Source organism: Mytilus galloprovincialis, chromosome 8 (assembly GCF_965363235.1).
Source record: "Mytilus galloprovincialis chromosome 8, xbMytGall1.hap1.1, whole genome shotgun sequence".
NCBI lineage: Eukaryota > Metazoa > Mollusca > Bivalvia > Mytilida > Mytilidae > Mytilus > Mytilus galloprovincialis.
The window spans coordinates 2,455,501-2,474,599 of NC_134845.1; the positions used below are offsets into that span (position 1 = coordinate 2,455,501).

The window sequence follows — 19,099 nt, forward strand, 5'->3', positions numbered from 1 at the left end:
AGTTTATCTCTATCTATAATAATATTCAAGATAATAACCAAAAACAGCAAAATGTCCTTAAAATTACCAATTCAGGGGCAGCAACCTATCAACGGGTTGTCCAATTCATCTCAAAATTTCAGGGCAGATAGATCTTGACCTGATAAACAATTTTACCTGACGACAGATTTGCTCTAAATGCTTTGGTTTTTGAGTGATAAGCCAAAAACTGCATTTTACCCCTATGTCCTATTTTTAGCCATGGCGGCCATCTTGGTTGGCTGGCCAGTTCACCGGACACATTTTTTTAACTAGATACCCCAATGATGATTGTGGTCAAGTTTGGTTTAATTTGGACCAGTAGTTTCAGAGGAGAAGATTTTTGTAAAAGATGACCAAGATTTACGAAAAATGGTTAAAAATTGACTATAAAGGGCAATAACTGCTAAAGGGGTCAACAGACCATTTTGGTCTTGTTGAATTATTTGTAGATCTTACTTTACTGAACATTTTTGCTGTTTACAGTTTACCTCTATCTATGATAATATTCAAGATAATAACCAAAAACAGCAAAATTTCCTTAAAATTACCATTTCAGGGGCAGTAACCCAACAACGGAATGTCCGATTCATCTGAAAATTTCAGGGCAGATAGATCTTGACCTGTTGAACAATATTACCCCATGTCAGATTTGCTCTAAATGCTTTGGTTTTTGAGTTATAAGCCAAAAACTGCATTTTACCCCTATGTTCTATTTTTAGCCATGGCGGCCATCTTGGTTGGTTGGCCAGGTCACCGGACACAATTTTTTAAACTAGATACCCTAATAATGATTGTGGCCAAGTTTGGTAAAAATTGGCCCAGTAGTTTCAGAGGAGAAGATTTTTGTAAAAGCTAACGACGGACGACGACGACGACGACGACGGACGACGGACGACGGACGACGGACGACGGACGCCGGACGCCAAGTGATGAGAAAAGCTCACTTGGCCCTTTGGGCCAGGTGAGCTAAAAAGTTAGAAGAGAGATATAACTCAAAATAAGTAAACATTGAATAACAAAAGTGCATTACAAATTTTATGAACACGAACGGACGACATTAGAGAACTCAAAGTTACTGAAAGCTAATGAAAAGCCAAAAAGTATTAATAATGAAATATCTCTAAACAGAGACCACTATCAATTACAGCACACCCAGGAATTTTTAACGACATTGTCATATCTATCATCATGTCTATAAACATGATTAATATAATCCAATAGTTCTCACGGTACTCTGACCACACACAGACTCTTAACTGCTTTACACGTGTTATCTGTATAGTAATGTTTACTGATGTAATATAATATCCATGATGTGTAGCTTGTAATAAAGTGTAGTTTAATATAAGTCTTGAATGAATACAGACGTACATACATGCCCCATGCAGAATATAACATGGTGTCAGATGAAAAAACGAATTGATTAACTACCAAGATGGATCAACTGAAACCACCCATAGCCTTAAGTATAGAGGGAAATGTTTCCGAGAATTGGAGAAAATGGAAACAAAAATTCCAGTTTTACTTGGACGCTACTGAGTTCAATGAAAAGGCAGAAAAGTTACAATGCTCGCTGTTACTTCATTGTATTGGAGAAGATGCCGTGGAAGTATTCAACACATTTAATTTCGTGGAAGATGAAAAGGACAAAATTGCACCATTGCTATTAAAATTTGAGCAATTTTGCAATCCGATAAAGAACCAGACTTACGAACGATACAAATTCCACACGTGTTCGCAAAGTGAAGGAGAAAATATAGACCACTATGCCACAGAGCTAAAAAACAGAGCCAAAACATGTGAATTTGGACAGTTATGCGACAGTTTTGTAAGAGACAGGATAGTATGTGGTATACTTAGTGACAATGTTCGCGAAAGATTACTAAGAATTCCAGACTTGACACTCGCAAAGTCAATAGATATATGCCGCGCATCGGAAGTTTCAAAACAACAATTAAAATCTATAACAGAAGATGAAAAAACAGTTCACGCAATGAGGAAAGACTACAAATCAGGACACAAACCAAAAGTGAAACAACAATACAGAGATTATAGAAAAGACAACCAAAAAGGCCAGAAATACGATTGCAAGAAATGCGGAATGCAACATCTACCTAGAAGTTGTCCAGCTTACGGAAAAATGTGTAACCAGTGCAAAAAGCCGAATCATTTTAAGAAAATGTGCAAAAACAGAAGAATAAATGCTATTGAAGAAGAAAGCGACAGCGAAGACGAATTATACATTGGATGTATCGAAAATCAAAAGAAAAGTGAAAATTCTTGGATGGTTAATTTAAATTTGAATGGAAAAAATCAGAAGTTCAAATTGGATACGGGTGCGCAAGCAAATGTAATTCCGTACAAAGTATTGAAATTAGTGAAAGGAGATATCAAAATTATTCCAAGCAAAACAAGATTAGTCACATATTCAGGTGAAAAAATGGATGTGCTAGGGAAATGTTACATAAATGTATCTCACAAAGATAAAATTGAAAGAATGGAATTTGCAGTTGTTAATTTCAATGCTCAATGTATCTTAGGATTAAGTGCTTGTGAAAAATTAAATCTAATTAATAGAGTTATGTCAGTTGAGAAAAGTGCTGAATCTATTTTGAAAGAAAATAGTGATTTATTCGATGGAATAGGGGAATTAGAAGGATATCATCATATTGAATTAGATAAATCAATCAATCCGGTTATTCACCCACCACGTAGAGTACCGATTGCTCTGCAAGATAGATTAAAATCAGAAATAGAGAGAATGGAAAAATTAGGCATTGTGGAAAAAGTGGAACAACCTACTGAATGGGTTAGTTCAATAGTAATTGTAGAAAAGGCAGATGGTAAATTAAGGATATGTTTGGATCCTAAAGATCTTAATCGAGCAATAAAGAGAGAACATTTCATATTGCCGAGACAGGAAGAAATAACCGCTAAGTTAGCAGGAGCAAAATATTTTAGTAAGCTTGATGCTTCAAGTGGATTTTGGAACATCAAATTAGACGAGGAAAGTTCTAATTTATGTGCATTCAATACACCATTCGGAAGATTTAAGTTCTTAAGATTACCGTTTGGAATCAAATCTGCTAGCGAAGTGTTTCACAAAGCCGTATGCAAAATCCTTCATGGATTAAATGGTGTCGAATCATTTATCGATGATATATTAGTGTGGGGATGTACAAAAGAAGAGCACGACAAGAGATTAAAAGAGGTTCTAGAACGAATCCGTACCGCAAATTTGAAGCTAAGGCGTGATAAATGTGAAATGGGAATTTCTGAAGTGACATATTTCGGTCACAGGTATACACGAGAAGGATTGAAAATCGACGACAACAAAGTAAAAGCGATAACCGAAATGAAATCACCGACCACCAAAAAAGAACTTGAACGATTTCTTGGAATGGTGACGTATATAGCAAAATTCGTACCAAATTTCTCATCAAACACAGCAGTATTGAGGGATTTACTGAAAAAGGATGTACCTTTTCAATGGGACGATAATCATGATAAAACATTCAAAGATCTGAAAACATTGATCACAAACTCTCCAGTGCTAAGATATTTCAACAGTACAAAGCCAGTGAAGTTATCCGTAGATGCATCACAAAATGGACTAGGTGCTGTACTATTACAGAAAGAGTTGCCAATCGAATATGCATCGAGGGCATTGACTACATCGCAGAAAAATTGGGCACAAATAGAAAAAGAGCTATACGCCATCGTATTCGGGTGTGAAAGATTTCATCAGTATGTATACGGAAGGACAATTGAGGTAGAAACAGACCATAAACCTCTAGAAGCAATATTCAAAAAGCCGCTAGTAAACGCGCCTCCCAGAATACAAAAACTTATGTTACGACTTCAGAAGTATGACATTAATGTAGTGTACAAACCAGGAAAATTGATGTACATATCAGACACTTTGTCAAGAGCTTACCTTAATGAGTTCGACAACTCATGTGACAAGGACATAGATGCACAAGTACATTTATTGGTAAAACATGTGTCCGTATCAGAGACGAAAATGGATGAATTCCGAAGAGAAACAGACTGTGACGATGCATTAACAGAGCTAAAGAAAACTGTAAAGGACGGATGGCCCGAGAGCAAGTCCGAAATAAACGACAAAATTAAACCATATTGGGACTACAGAGAAGAAATTCATGAAGCACAAGGATTAGTGTTCAAAGGAGAAAAAATCGTAGTGCCGTTTGCTTTAAGAAAAGAAATGCTGCAGAGAATTCACGAGGGGCACCAAGGCATAGAAAGATGTAAAAACAGAGCAAGGGATGTTTTGTTCTGGCCCGCAATGTCAAAACAAATAGAAGACATTGTCCAAAGGTGTGACATATGCAAGCGATTTCAGAACTCAAATGCAAAGGAACCAATGATTAAAGCCGAATTACCATCGCGACCGTGGGAGAAAGTAGCCACAGACGTGTTTGATTTTAAAAACAGACAGTATTTATTAATTGTGGACTATTATTCAAAGTTTTTTGAAGTTAGTATCCTGAACAATTTGACCAGTGATACAGTCATGATGAACATGAAGTCCATATTTGCACGACATGGCATTCCAGAAGTACTTGTATCTGACAATGCAAGATATTATACAAGTTCAAAATTCCAAGAATTCGCGAAATCGTGGGAATTTAAACATATAACGTCGAGTCCGAGATACCAACAAAGCAATGGATTAGCGGAAAGGACAGTGCAAACCGTTAAACAGCTACTAAAGAAAGCTGATTATGAAGGAAAAGATCCGTTTATGAGTATATTGAATTTCAGAAATACTCCGTTAGACAGTGACATGCCGTCGCCATCTCAACTATTGATGGGTCGCCGTTGTAAAACGAAATTACCTATAACGAAGAAGTTGTTGAGAACCGAAGTTCCGGAAAATGCAAAGAAAACATTTGTTAAAAAAACAAGAGAAACAGAAACTGTATTATGATAAGAAAACAAAAGAATTATCAAAATTGAACGTTAATGACAATGTATATGTTCAAAGAGAAAAGCGTTGGGAACCAGCAGTCGTTGTTCAAAATACAGACAATTCGCGTTCGTATATTGTTAAAACAGAAAATGACAAACTGTACAGAAGAAATAGAAAACATTTGATGGAAAACAAAAACAATGTTGTAATTGAAAATGACGATTTAGACGATATAGTGCAACCTAATCATGCTAATACTGTACGAAACGAAGTGAATGATTATAACCGTACGCGTAGTGGAAGAATGGTGAGAAAACCAGAGAGACTAATTGAAAACATGAACTAATGTGTAGGAGTTAGATTAATATTTAGATTAGGACAATTTAGCCTTAGAGACAATATTTTCATTAATTACATACACATCATTTCAACATTTCATTATTACAATTTATTTGTTTAGTAAGGCAAAGTTTTACATGATGCCATTTCATTTCATTTAAGTAAAGAAGGGAGATGTCATATCTATCATCATGTCTATAAACATGATTAATATAATCCAATAGTTCTCACGGTACTCTGACCACACACAGACTCTTAACTGCTTTACACGTGTTATATGTATAGTAATGTTTACTGATGTAATATAATATCCATGATGTGTAGCTTGTAATAAAGTGTAGTTTAATATAAGTCTTGAATGAATACAGACGTACATACATGCCCCATGCAGAATATAACAGACATGAAGACATGACACAAAGCAATAAATAAAAGTGGATGTGAATCGATACGTCCCCAAAACCACAAAAGAATACAAATTTAGTTATATTTAATTTGTTGATGACAAAATCGATGTTATTTCCATTGTACACACTTTTTAAAGATCGTATAACAAAGTTAATAAGAATATCTTTACTTTTAATTTTATTTAAAGGTTTGATGACTTTACACGGATCACAATCATACAATAATACCATAAATAGTTATCAAAAGTACCAGGATTATAATTTTATACGCCAGACGCGCGTTTCGTCTACATAAGACTCATCAGTGACGCTCAGATCAAAATAGTTAAAAAGCCAAACAAATACAAAGTTGAAGAGCATTGAGGACCCAAAATTCCAAAAAGTTGTGCCAAATACGGCTAAGGTAATCTACTCCTGGGGTAAGAAAATCCTTAGTTTTTCGAAGAATTCAAAGTTTTGAAAACAGAAAATTTATAAAAATGACCATATAATTGATATTCATGTCAACACCGAAGTGTTGACTACTGGGCTGGTGATACCCTCGGGGACGAAACGTCCACCAGCAGTGGCATCCACCCAGTGGTGTAAATAGTTATCAAAAGTACCAGGATTATAATTTTATACGCCAGACGCGCGTTTCGTCTACATAAGACTCATCAGTGACGCTCAGATCAAAATAGTTAAAATGCCAAACAAATACAAAGTTGAAGAGCATTGAGGACCCAAAATTCCAAAAAGTTGTGCCAAATACGGCTAAGGTAATCTACTCCTGGGGTAAGAAAATCCTTAGTTTTTCGAAGAATTCAAAGTTTTGAAAACAGAAAATTTATAAAAATGACCATATAATTGATATTCATGTCAACACCGAAGTGTTGACTACTGGGCTGGTGATACCCTCGGGGACGAAACGTCCACCAGCAGTGGCATCCACCCAGTGGTGTAAATAGTTATCAAAAGTACCAGGATTATAATTTTATACGCCATAATATTAAGGATACAGCCAAATTTACAAATTAAACTTTTGTATCTTTGAACAAAATTTAGTCAATGTTTTAAGGAATTTATGGTTACGAAATCCCTAAATTAACAATTTATCAGTGATTTATAGATTAAGTTCGTTAATACCTATGATATCATCACATGCAGGTGCACAACAAACGCGTTGGGAGATATAAACAGCATATGATGGTGTTAAAGGAATATCACCGTCTAGCAAATGACAATTAACAATAGAACCTAAAAAAATCGTCTTTGTATTGGCAAAAGAGGGACGTAAGATACCAGAGGGACAGTCAAACCCATATATCGAAAATAAACTGACAACGTCTGGCTAAAAATGACAGACGACAAACAGAAAAACAATAAAACACATGACACAACATAGAAAACTGAAGAATAAACAACACGAACCCCACCAAAAACTAGGGGTGATGTCATGTGCTCCGGGAGTGTACGTAGATCCTGTTCCACATCTGGCACCCGTCGTTTTGCTTATGTTATAACAAATCCGGTAAATTATCTAATTCGGTAGGTCACATTTACGAAAGGGAAGGTGACGGTAGTGACGACGTAAGGAACATATCTGATATCATTTGTGAAACTGTTATTCCATTATTCTATAACGGTTAACCAACTCGTGATGGCGTCCGTAAAATTTACGAAGGGATGATTTCAACTTCAACATTTGGAACTTTTTGTAAATTTAGTATGTAGTGTCTTTTTCGTTGATTATCTTTTTTTTTTAGTACTCTTGGCTTTAGATTGTTTTGTCACCAACAAAACATATGTCGAACACATGCTCATTAGAATTGAAACAGTTGCGATATGTATACATATATGGCGTATACTTAGTATATATACCTTTTTTATGTGCTACTGATAAACTTTCCACTGTACTCATGACATGTGTCCATTCTTTTGTGTCTGTATATGTACTGTCCAATTTTTCTGAAACATACATTTTCAAATGTTGCTGTGATAAAAACCTATTTGTTTTGTTTGATACCATGCATGTTTCTCATCAGATGTTGTGTTCATCAATATTCAATTAACATGTTTCATGTCATGTTTTGTATATAAATATTTGTAATTTTTTTCTTTGTTAATATACCATGTAGTGCGTTTTGTGTTTGTTTATGCCCGCGTCACACTGTCCCGATTTTTATATACGATGGACACCCGAATGCAAAAATTGTAAGTTCGTACGAAGTTGGTCCCGATCTCGTTAAAATACCCAAAAGTGACAGAAGCAAGTACGATGAATAACGAAGTCTATACGAGGGTGCCGAAAGTATATACGATAGCAAAAGATGGACATACGAAGGTTAACCGAAGACGATATTTAAGCTTCTTATCTCAGCCGAAGCCTACAAGATGGATCACGAAGGCGACACGATGGATTACGATGATGGCGCGATGGCCATACGATGTCTAAAAGACGTCGTGTACAACTTACGATGCATTAAAATTATATGCCGAAGGCATCACGCGTTTTAAATTGTTTGATCAATATTGAATATATATTATATTGTACATTTAATTTTTGATTTAATCATAAGACAGAAGACCGTTGGTATTTCCAGTTACTGAATAATTTGGTTGATTTCTAAAAAAATAGTTTATGTATCAAATATGCGTATTCAATTTACCATTTTCTGCATGTGTCATACACAAATATAGTGTCCATATTTGTCCCCAATATGTTACATACGAGGGGATGCCACGCTCGGCATTGCCTTGTTTGAACTGTAAAATGTGTGCACTAGTCTGAATAATCACTCATAATTATGCCCATGTTTACTGATCTATCTTAAAGGTAAGGTAATGGGTTCGTTGATCCCTTTTATCCAAAAAGAGCTCTTTCCAGGAGAATATCATAATAATATAGACTAAAGGAAGGATGTGGGGAAAGCAAAAAATGCGGCAAAATATGACATATAGAAAACAAAATGTTTATGGAGTAAACATTCGTGTAACAACAACTCAGACGATACATAAAAAATCAGAATAATGAAGAAAAAGTTGGTTTTCCTATATACGTGTCTCTGCAGTGTTGGTATACGAGGCGCGTTTATGATTTTTATTATGTTATTTGATATGAAAAATTGACAAAAAATAATATTTTATTTGTAAAAGTAAATCCTGAGCCTGTTATACCTGCTCTTCTTGTTCCATTTGAATCAATAGAAACAACGCTGTCGCCTTTCTTGTTCTCATAGAATCATATGATATGAGGTCCATGTTTTGTGAACGTCTTTCTTAACTACCTTATTAGACTGACCAGTGCATGTCGCGCATGGCACTTTAAATGTATTTAAGCGCGAAAATTAACTTACATTTAGCTGGATTTATTGCCGTCGTAGTTCCATCTTGTCACCTTCGTACTTTTATTCGATTGCATTACGACGGGATTACGAGGTCTTCACGAAGTCGTGTTGCCATCGTAAGACCTTCGGTTAGCTTCGTGATTCATTCGTGTAGACATCGTAATGTCAAAACTGCCCGATGGAAACGATGGAAACACGAATGCAATACGATGTTCAAAGATGCATTCCCGGTGACATTGCGATGGTGAGGATGGTGATACGAACTCAATACGAACCCTAAACATCGGATGCACCTTCGGGGATTTTTTAACATGTTAAAAAATTTAGAACCCTTCCCGAAGTTGTCCCCGAAGACTAGAAACAGTGGCTGGTGGCTCTACGATTGTTAAAGATGGCACTACGAATAGCCCGATCTGGATACGATCAGTCCCGATTTTGAAAATTTCCATAATCGTGTTGCCATCGACGTAAAAATCGGGACAGTGTGACGCGGGCATTATAATTTATAATCAGCTTTGTAAACCAAATGTTTCAAAATCAGGTACCAAAACCGGCTTAGACAGGCATTCATATCACTCACAAGGAAAAGGGTATTTACATTAACAAACGTGCACATAAATTCAACACATCAACAAACATGCACATTATTTCGTTTACTGTTTTGTATATAAATCGGTCGTTGTTTTTTTAAACTTGTCTTTTTTTCGGAATCTTTAGAGCTAAAATCACAGGTACGAGGTTTGCTCATTTCTAAATTTTTGTAGTTTGCTACTAAAATTTTTAATTGGAAACTTCAGTTATCCAGATTCATTTGGTTCACATAAAGTATGCTCGTGGTATAGTAATTAGGAAACTATTATTTGTATTTCCGTCCGTGTGCCTAAAACTGATTGTCAATCCTTTTCATGTGAGGATAATGACAATTGAATTAAAAAAAAACAATAAAAAAAACAAAACAATTTCCGTATTCAATTATTTATCAATTTTTAGATTAATGCTAATTTTTATATACTGGGAATGACTAATGGTATATCTCTGTCAATGACCCTGTTGTTGTTGTCCACAAATATCAAAGTTTCAAAAATGAAGTCCTACCTGGTAACACAGTTGATACCTCAACACATCCATACACAATATCACATCTGAAAAAAAAGAAGATGGAAATTAAAGACGAAGAAGTGTAAACGGCAAAGAGTCATTGCACTAAGGACACTGTTAATACACTACAAAACTAGAAATGTATCATTACTAAGGTCAATAGTATCATCATTTAGCATATTTTAAGCGACACATACTAAGTTTAAACATTAGAATAAAAATGCAACTAACTTTGATTAGCATAGAAGTGTCGCTGCTATGATCAGGTGGGAAAGACAAAAATATTTATACAGAAAATAGATGATAGGAAATTAAAAAAGTAAAGCAAACTCAGATTATTTTCGTTAAATCTATATGCTGTAAAAAGATTTCATGTACAAATGATATGTCCAGAATTTTGTAATGTTGTCTACAATTGAACCAACAAAACAATAATCTTAAAAGATATAACAGAAGAGAAAAAAAAATGTTTTTAAAAAGTTTCCGCATACTGAACACCAGTTTTATCATCTGTTGAAGATGTAATAAATGATCCCACAACTTATATAGTGTAGTTATTTGTACATGCGTGGTACCTTTCGTTATGATGGCATCTACAAACATCTCTGCATTTTCTCCCCCAAAGTCCAAGTGAACATGGTTGGCATGGGAATCCATCTTTTGAAACATATCCAGTTTCACATTCTATATGAAATATATCGTTACGAAACTAACATAACGCGTATTTATAAATATAAAAAACATTACGAGGTATTGTTATATAGTAAACTAGTTTGACAGAAATTCATATAAAGACGATTTTCAATTAGACAAATACAATTAAATAGCTATCAAGGTACCAGGCGTATAATTTTACACACCAGACGCACGTTTCGTCCCCATAAGACTCATCAGTGACACTAATATAAAAATAGTTAGAAAGCCAAACAAATATAAAGTTGGAGAGCAGTAATGACCCTAAATTCCAAAAGGTTGTGCCAAATAGGGCTAAAAATAATTATGCCTGGGATAAGAAAATCCTTAATACTTCGAATAAATATACTTTTGCAAACGTTATATTTATAAAAATGAACATACAATGTATATTAATGCCAACACCGAAGTGCTGACTACTGGGCTGTTGGTACCCTCGGTTACGAACGGTCCTTCAGTAGTGGTATCGACCCAGTGTTGTAAATAGTTATCAAAGGTACTAGGCTTATAATTTGATACGCCAAAAGGACCAAAGGACAAAAATGTAGAAAAATCGATAGCGTATGACCTTCAACAATAAGTCAATTCCGTACAGTAGGAAAACAAAGTGGCAACAGAAGTTAACATGTATCCTTGTTCAAATTTTACAGATCTTCTGTCACGCATAATATTGCAATTGAATTTAATGTGTGAGAAATCTGACACAGAGAATAGTTGTTGAAGCATATCATATTTGAAATAAAAGGGGAGCAATAGTTTTCATCTTAAGTCATTCAACTCTACAACGAACAAGTGTTTTATTAATATTGCTGCTTTTCCTTCATTTTCAAAACAAATATGCCAAAACGTATTCGTTTTTTACCCGGATTAATGTATAACTGGATTACATGTCTACTGTATACCACATCGTCTTCGTAATTGTTTTGGCCTTTTTAATTTTGTTTATTCGAGCGTCACTGATGATTGTTTTTAACGCAAATACAACGTTAAATCCTGGTGAATTTATTTAGAATACTCTAGTTTTGGTTTGTATGTGTCATGCTATTTTATTATGTTCTCTTCCTTTCTAATATAAAACATACCAACACATGTGCCATTCTGTTCCTCATGATTATTACAACAAAACCATGACTCAGTTACACCATTGCTGTACAAAAACAAAACGCAAATGAATGTTTAAATCAAATGAAACCAGGTTATATTTATTACAAAAATCTTTGCACATTTTTATAAAGTTTATTGTGAGAGGCTAAACTGAGTGACATAAGGTGTTATTTATTTTATATTCAAAACGTTGAATAGTGTAACAAATAATCCGTCATTGATATTGATCTGTGACATTATGCTAAGCAACTTATTTCAATTGATTCAGTTTGCGGGTTTCTCCGAATACACAATTTAACAAATAATTTTGTTTTACCACTTTGACCATAAAACTATCTTGTTGTCGTACAACAAATTGATTTTAACAAAACAAAACATCTAATTTATTCCAATTTGATGAAAATCATGAAAAATACCAATGTATCTTTTTCTTGGTTACATCTACGTGAAATTCACATGACAAATCTTTTGTGGGTTACATATTAATCTGAATTCACGTGACATTCACAGGAAATTTTGCTTGTGTAGATTTTATCATTTACAGTAATACAACAACCAATTAGTTTCCCTTTCAAAGGCAATAATACGATTACCTTAAATTATCAAAACATTTGTCGCACTGAACAAAACCTAAAATCCCAACAAAAATGTATATCACCATCTTCAGTATTTTCATGCTAAACTTTTATGACAATGGAAATAATTTCTGTGATTTTATAACTATCAGTTTATATACTGATGTATATCATATTTCCGGTAATTAACAAAACAAACACCAGAAGTTGCATCATCAATATTGGAATTCCAAATGACGCAAACCATGCAAAATCCAACTTTTGAAAATAGATATCTCGTCTCTTGTTTTTTTTTATATATCTTTGTTGAAGTTTCCACAAAAGACTAAGATGTAAATAACATTTTTTTTAAAACCCGAGACGATGTGGTTTAATCAGTTGTATATTGTTGAAGACTGCACCATAACATTTCCCACTGTACATTTGTTAAGGTTTGTTTCTAATAGCTTTTCCATTCTCATGTAAAAAGTGGAATGAATAAAAATTACCCTATGAAAATTCAAATCGGAAAGTCCCCTTTTAAGCTGCAAAATCAAAGCCAAAAACACTGGAAAATAATTTTCATATTCCTGACTTGATAAATGGATGTCCTTCGTAGTAAGTAGGGAAATGTGAGTGTTCCACTTGTAGTAGTTACAGTGCCTTACTCTTTTCCCCCCGATTTATTCTAAAACTAATAAAGAGCTATTTTATTCGTGTCTTTCTCTTGGACAAATTGTCACTATTCTATCTTATAATGTATAGGTAATATTTATTTTAAAATTCATGTTCACTTGGCTTTAAAAGCATTTACCGATGTTTCTTTCATAAAACAAGAAGACGTGGTATGAATGCGTATGATTTATGTTATTTGGTTACTGTATTGTTGATTAAAATTCATTAGAAACAGCTCGTCTATATTTGAGTACGCTAAACACCACGGTGGGTATGGTTGTCCTGCGAGAGAACGTTCTGTGCTGGTGATTTGGTCCTGTCAGGTGCTGGTGGGTCCTGATTCTGTGCTGGTGGGTTTGTTTACATTGTATCAGAACCGCAATAAAACGACTGTTTTGTTGCTTAATTTTTCTCTGATGCGTCATAAGTACCATGCAAAGTATATTACAACAATATTATATTGCAAAAGTGGTGCAAGTTCGTTAAACGGAATTGTCCTGACGCTGTGCTGGTGATAAGAAAAACGGTCCTGGTTCTGTGCTCCTATGTCCTGGTTCTGTGCTCCTATGTCCTGGTTCTGTGCCTTTATATTTTAGTTAAAAGTGGCATATATTCAAGATCATTGATGCTGTACTGTTATTGAATAATTAACTGTTGTCTGCTTTCTTGAAATTGACATTGTTGTGAATCTGTTTACTGTTATTATGAGAGAAAATATACCCCTATTTTTAATTTTTTTTTTCAAATTAACTGTAATCTTATTTATTTGCCTGTTAATGAAACCCTTCTTGCCCCCTTTTAAGATAAGAAAATATGTTTACGATTTTCGGGATTACGATCATTTTGCAAGATCATATATTAGCTCACCTGTGTCGAGGGGTCGTGTGAGGTTCATGTATTGTCTTGGAGTCTGCAATTACAAAAAGATCTTTTCTGAAATTACTTGACCAAATGTTAACAAATGATTTTTCAAGAGTGAATCTAGGAAAAACAATATTCATCAACAAACATGACCACTGTCTATTAAAATGTATTCGAGTTTTTAGTTACAACCGATTCCATTGAGTATGTAGGCAAAGGTAATATCTTTGGTTAGCTTGCTTGTTAGCTAAACCGTGAAGTTATTGTTAGGTAAGGTGTACTATCCTCCTTTCGAAGTAGCCTGGTCCTACAGACAGAAGATGTGTCATTTGTCGGACTAGTATATTCTTAAAGTAGGGTAGTTTACATAACCTAACAATGACTTTTCTGTTCAGTAAGCAAGATAACCAAAGATATTCACTTTGTCTACACACTCATTGAAATCGGCTTTAATATTGCAAACGTTCAAGCAATTAGGACAAAACTTACCGAGTAAAACAATCAAAAGACCAATGTCTATCTACCTTGCACATTTCAGAAAATTCAGATCAGATAACGAAACTGGGTCCAGCAACATTTATAAGCAATTTAAGATTTTGACCCTCACAGTTTCCATTCACAACAAATATTCTCGTTACAACGAATCATTTTAAATACAAAAATACCAGTTGCAGCCTTTTGTTTATGTATTAATATATGTATACGGATAAAGTTATGAAAGGCATTAGGGTCACCAGGGTGAGGAGTCCATGTCATCTGAAATAAATTCTAAGCATAGATCTGGAAAGCGACAGATAATCATGATATTAAAAAAACTCTCTTCTTTTCGACTTTTTTTCGAACAAATTGACACATAAAATGATTTATATAGTATTGTGGAATTTTTAACTTGTGTTCAATTCATTGGTTACACCTTTTACTAAGATAACAATCCTGTCAAGTATGAGCTGGGTAAAATATTTCAGAAAAGAAGATGGAAATGTGAAAGTTTCCGTGCGTCAGGTGCAACAGCATACGAACAGCTAACATGCCTCGTCAGGGTGGAAGCTAAAAAGTCCACGAAAATTTGATTTAAAACCTTTATTTGTTCCAACAAAGTTATTGAGATTTTGTTGATGATTTAACCATCTACAACAACAAGAATGTTCTTTTTAGAATTTACAGCTCTTCTATAAATAAATGCAAAGCAAACCATTGATCAAATTGCTTGCTATGATTGTTTGGATGTTTGTAAACTACCGGTAAGTAGTCTGTTTACTATATACTAGAATTTGTTTGGACAATAAACATTAACTTCAATTCCTGTCAGTTTGTATTTGTCCAATCAAATCCCAGTATGTATTGAAACTCCGCCTACCTATTGTTTGAAAACGTAATTATGACAACAACTGTTGTGAGCACAAGATTCACTGCACATTTTTAAAGTTCTGCTTCATTAAACATTAAAATGTGAACTTAAGTTTTGAGACTTTTTTAATCGACACGATTTGAATTTTTGTATATGAGAACATGGTTTATCTATTAGTTGAAAATGCGGCTTTGAACTAGCTTTCAGTACCTGCGAGCATTCGTTGTTCAATAATGTGTGTCTTTGTGTTATTATTTTATGTGATAAGTTGTTGTGTTGGTACACCTCTGTAACAATGAAGGAGGAAATGAGGAGGGTTGGTTGGGTGGAAGTGGGGAGGTGGTATGCGGAGCGCTAACAAACATGTCTATGCGGCATGGGTTTTGATCATTGTTGAAGCATCAATGTAAGAGGCATTTAATATCTTAATAAAACTATTCTTATTTTAGATAGACCACTATATATTGTTTTCTGATATTGGACGAAAGATGTTGCCCTTTTATGTAATTATGTAATACAAGTTACGATCATTTGAAAACACATATTAAACAGCCAAATGGATGCACAAGAGCTAAAATAGCAGTCATTTCTCGCTACATTGAAGACCTGTTGGTGACCCTCTGCTGTTGTTTTTTATTTGGTCGGGTTGTTGTCTCTTTGACACATTCCACATTTCCATTCTCAATTTTATAGATCCTATTGACAACAATTATCTGCCCAATTTTATTGATTTTGTAACATTTGTTTCAAATATGACCAACTTCTTATCCAAAATCACCAGCACCGTATCAGGACCCACCAGCACAATGACAGGACCCACCAGTACAGTATCAGGACATGAATAAATTGAGAAAATGCTAAATTTTAATAAATTGCAATGTTTTTTTCACAAAATAGTTTTGTCGTGTGGTTTGCGGAATAGAAAGCGGACTCTATGAGCATTTTTGTTTTATTTTTTCAGTTCTAGATTTTCTGAAAATGAGAATTTTTGTGTTACCCTTACTGAAACAGTTTAGAGGGTCAACTTTTAAAAGGTTTACATATGAACCCATAAGAAACAAAATTGAAAAATCTCAACTGTTTTCTTCCATTTTTTATGAGTGAAAACGTCAAAAATCATCATTTTCGTCTTTGTTTACATTTTTTCATTGATCACCAGCACCCGTCAGGACCGAATCACCAGCACAGAACGTTCTCTCGCAGGACAACCATACCCACCGTGAACACGCTTTTCATATGATCCATAGAACCAAAACATTTCAAATGTTACATGAAGTACACAGTTAAAACATTTCAGTAGCTTCTGCTTCTCTTTAGTAGAACGAGTTGACAACCAAAATCACTTAATACTCATCCAATGTTGTTTATTTCTGCATCTTCTTTTTTATAATGACATTAGATTTCTCAAGAAAATATTAAAATCCAATTCGTTTGTTTTGCAAAAATTAAAGTAATCCCTTTGGGTAAGATTTTTCAAACAATCGTTATTTGAGATTAACTGACTCCTACAAGATGAGTACATGTGCTGAACATTTTGATTCAATTCACAACATGAACACCTCATAACTTTTATGTAAAAAATGTAAGCATGATGGTGAGAATTTCCATAGTTACATTCATATCTAGAAGACTAAAGGAAGAACAAGAGGGACATCTAAACTCATAAGTCAAAAATAAACGGTAAATGCCAGCGCTAAAAATGATAAAAAAAAAAAACCGAAAAAACAAACCACAAAATAAAAAAACAAAGGCTAAGCAACCGAACCCATGCAACAACTGACGTTAAAATAAGGTGCTACGTAAGGGTAAGCAGAACCTTCTTCACATTTTGGCCCAGCCGTTTTGCTCATTTTTTTACAAACCCGGTAACAAGTCTGATTCGTGCAGAGGGAACTTGATTTAGATGAGACACTTGCACCATATCACTAGACTTGTGATGCGATGGGGACGCTGGAGTTCGCACCGTTGTATGAAAGTCCTTTTACTTAAGTGTGATGGTCTATGCAGCAATATATATGCATAATCTGATCTTTTGTGCATCGTACTTGCACAATCAATATGAATCTGTGTCTTCTCATTCGCGCCATTCAGTCTATTATCTGACTCAAAATTTGTAAGTAAAAAAAGCTTTACCAGCACATTTACATGGCCTTTTCAGTTTATTATCAACTTATGAGTTTGACTTTTTCTTTTGTTATCTCTCGCCTTTCTATTAATGTGGTTCTGACTTCAGACCATCACATTGCAATTCATGGTGTAGTCTTTCAACAAGTTAACGAATTATCCATTGTAGTCTCGGCAACCATTGTAGTTCAGAGTCCTTGTAGTATTTACAATGTTGAAATTAATGAGTTTAAATTTGTTTACGTTAACAAGCTGCTTGTACTATAAACTTTATACATCATCGGATGCAGTGATATGAGTTATGACTTTATCTAAGATTTTAGTTGCTTGTTATAAAATCTTGGGTTTGCTGTTGATTTTAGTTATTCTAGTTTAGATACCAAGTTAAATGCGACTTTTATACAGCGAGACTGCAAATACATGACTTTGAGAATAGCTAGAGAATGTACAGTTGCAATGGATAACACTTTGCAAAGAAATGCAAGAGCAAGAAGTCTATAAAGGAACAAGGAAATAGTTAGATAAATGAAAGAAGAAAGTTCCAATAATTCTGCAGAATAGATATTCGCAATTCATCGATCCTCCGAACACCACAAAAATTGTAGCGCAATGTGAACAAGGCATGAGTATAAATATGATAAAATTATTATTAGTTGAAACCAAATAGTTTAATATAAATAAAATAACTTTTTTCTAAATTTCGTTTTCCATTTACATTAATGTTATCACTGCGTATATCTTATAATTGTATAACTTTCAATTCTTTGTGTGTGGTCTAACTTTTAGTTGAGGTTTATTTAAAAATAAAATGAGTGTGTATCTATCATTTCTATTTGAAAAACATGGTTTTAACATAATATTTAGGAGAACAGTTTTTCATACAAATGCCTGATCGATCGGGATCCTCATTTAATATAATAAAAACATTTAAATGTTATTTCAACTAATATTGATTTCTAGATCAGTGAATAACCAAAGAAATTAAAACGCAGATTGAAAGATCCGCTGCATTATTCAATATGTCGTTAAATAAATATTTACAAAAAAAGACAGAATAATGTACAATTTGTAATGTAAAGGAAAAATTCACAAAAACGTTTTAACAAAGTTACTTGTACATAAACTAGTCAACAAACGTAACGAAACACATGTCTTATCTCCAATTTATCATAAAAAAAATAAAACTGTAAAAATATCCAACAAAAAAAAGATAAAGGCAGATGTGGTGTGAGTGCCAATGAGACAACTCTCCATCCAAATAACAATTTAAAAAAGTAAACCATTATAGGTTAAAGTACGGCCTTCAACACGGAGCCTTGGCTCACACCGAACAACAAGCTATAAAGGGCCCCAAAATTACTAGTATAAAACCATTCAAACGGGAAACCCAACGGTCTAATCTATATAAACAAAACGAGAAACGAGAAACACGTATATATTACATAAACGAACGACAAATAAACAAAAGTTTATATTTCAGAAAGTGATGAGAAAAGAGGGACGAAAGATACCAGAGTGACAGTCAAACTCATAAACCGAAAATTAACTGACATGCCATGGCCATAAATGAAAAAGACAAACAGACAAACAACATTACACATGACGCAACACAG

At 34.1% G+C, this 19,099-nt stretch overlaps 1 protein-coding gene across 1 annotated transcript; it reads right to left on the bottom strand.

The window, feature by feature from the left end:
- Nucleotides 1–1,124: 1,124 nt before the first annotated feature.
- Nucleotides 1,125–12,585, bottom strand: LOC143042942 (uncharacterized). The gene is made up of 6 exons (XM_076215447.1): nt 12,518–12,585; nt 11,903–11,967; nt 10,703–10,811; nt 10,125–10,171; nt 7,564–7,650; nt 1,125–1,213 (listed from the first exon to the last, which is right to left on the bottom strand). The coding sequence occupies exons 1-6, from the start codon at nt 12,583–12,585 to the stop codon at nt 1,125–1,127; spliced, it is 465 nt and encodes a 154-aa protein (XP_076071562.1).
- Nucleotides 12,586–19,099: the final 6,514 nt, after the last annotated feature.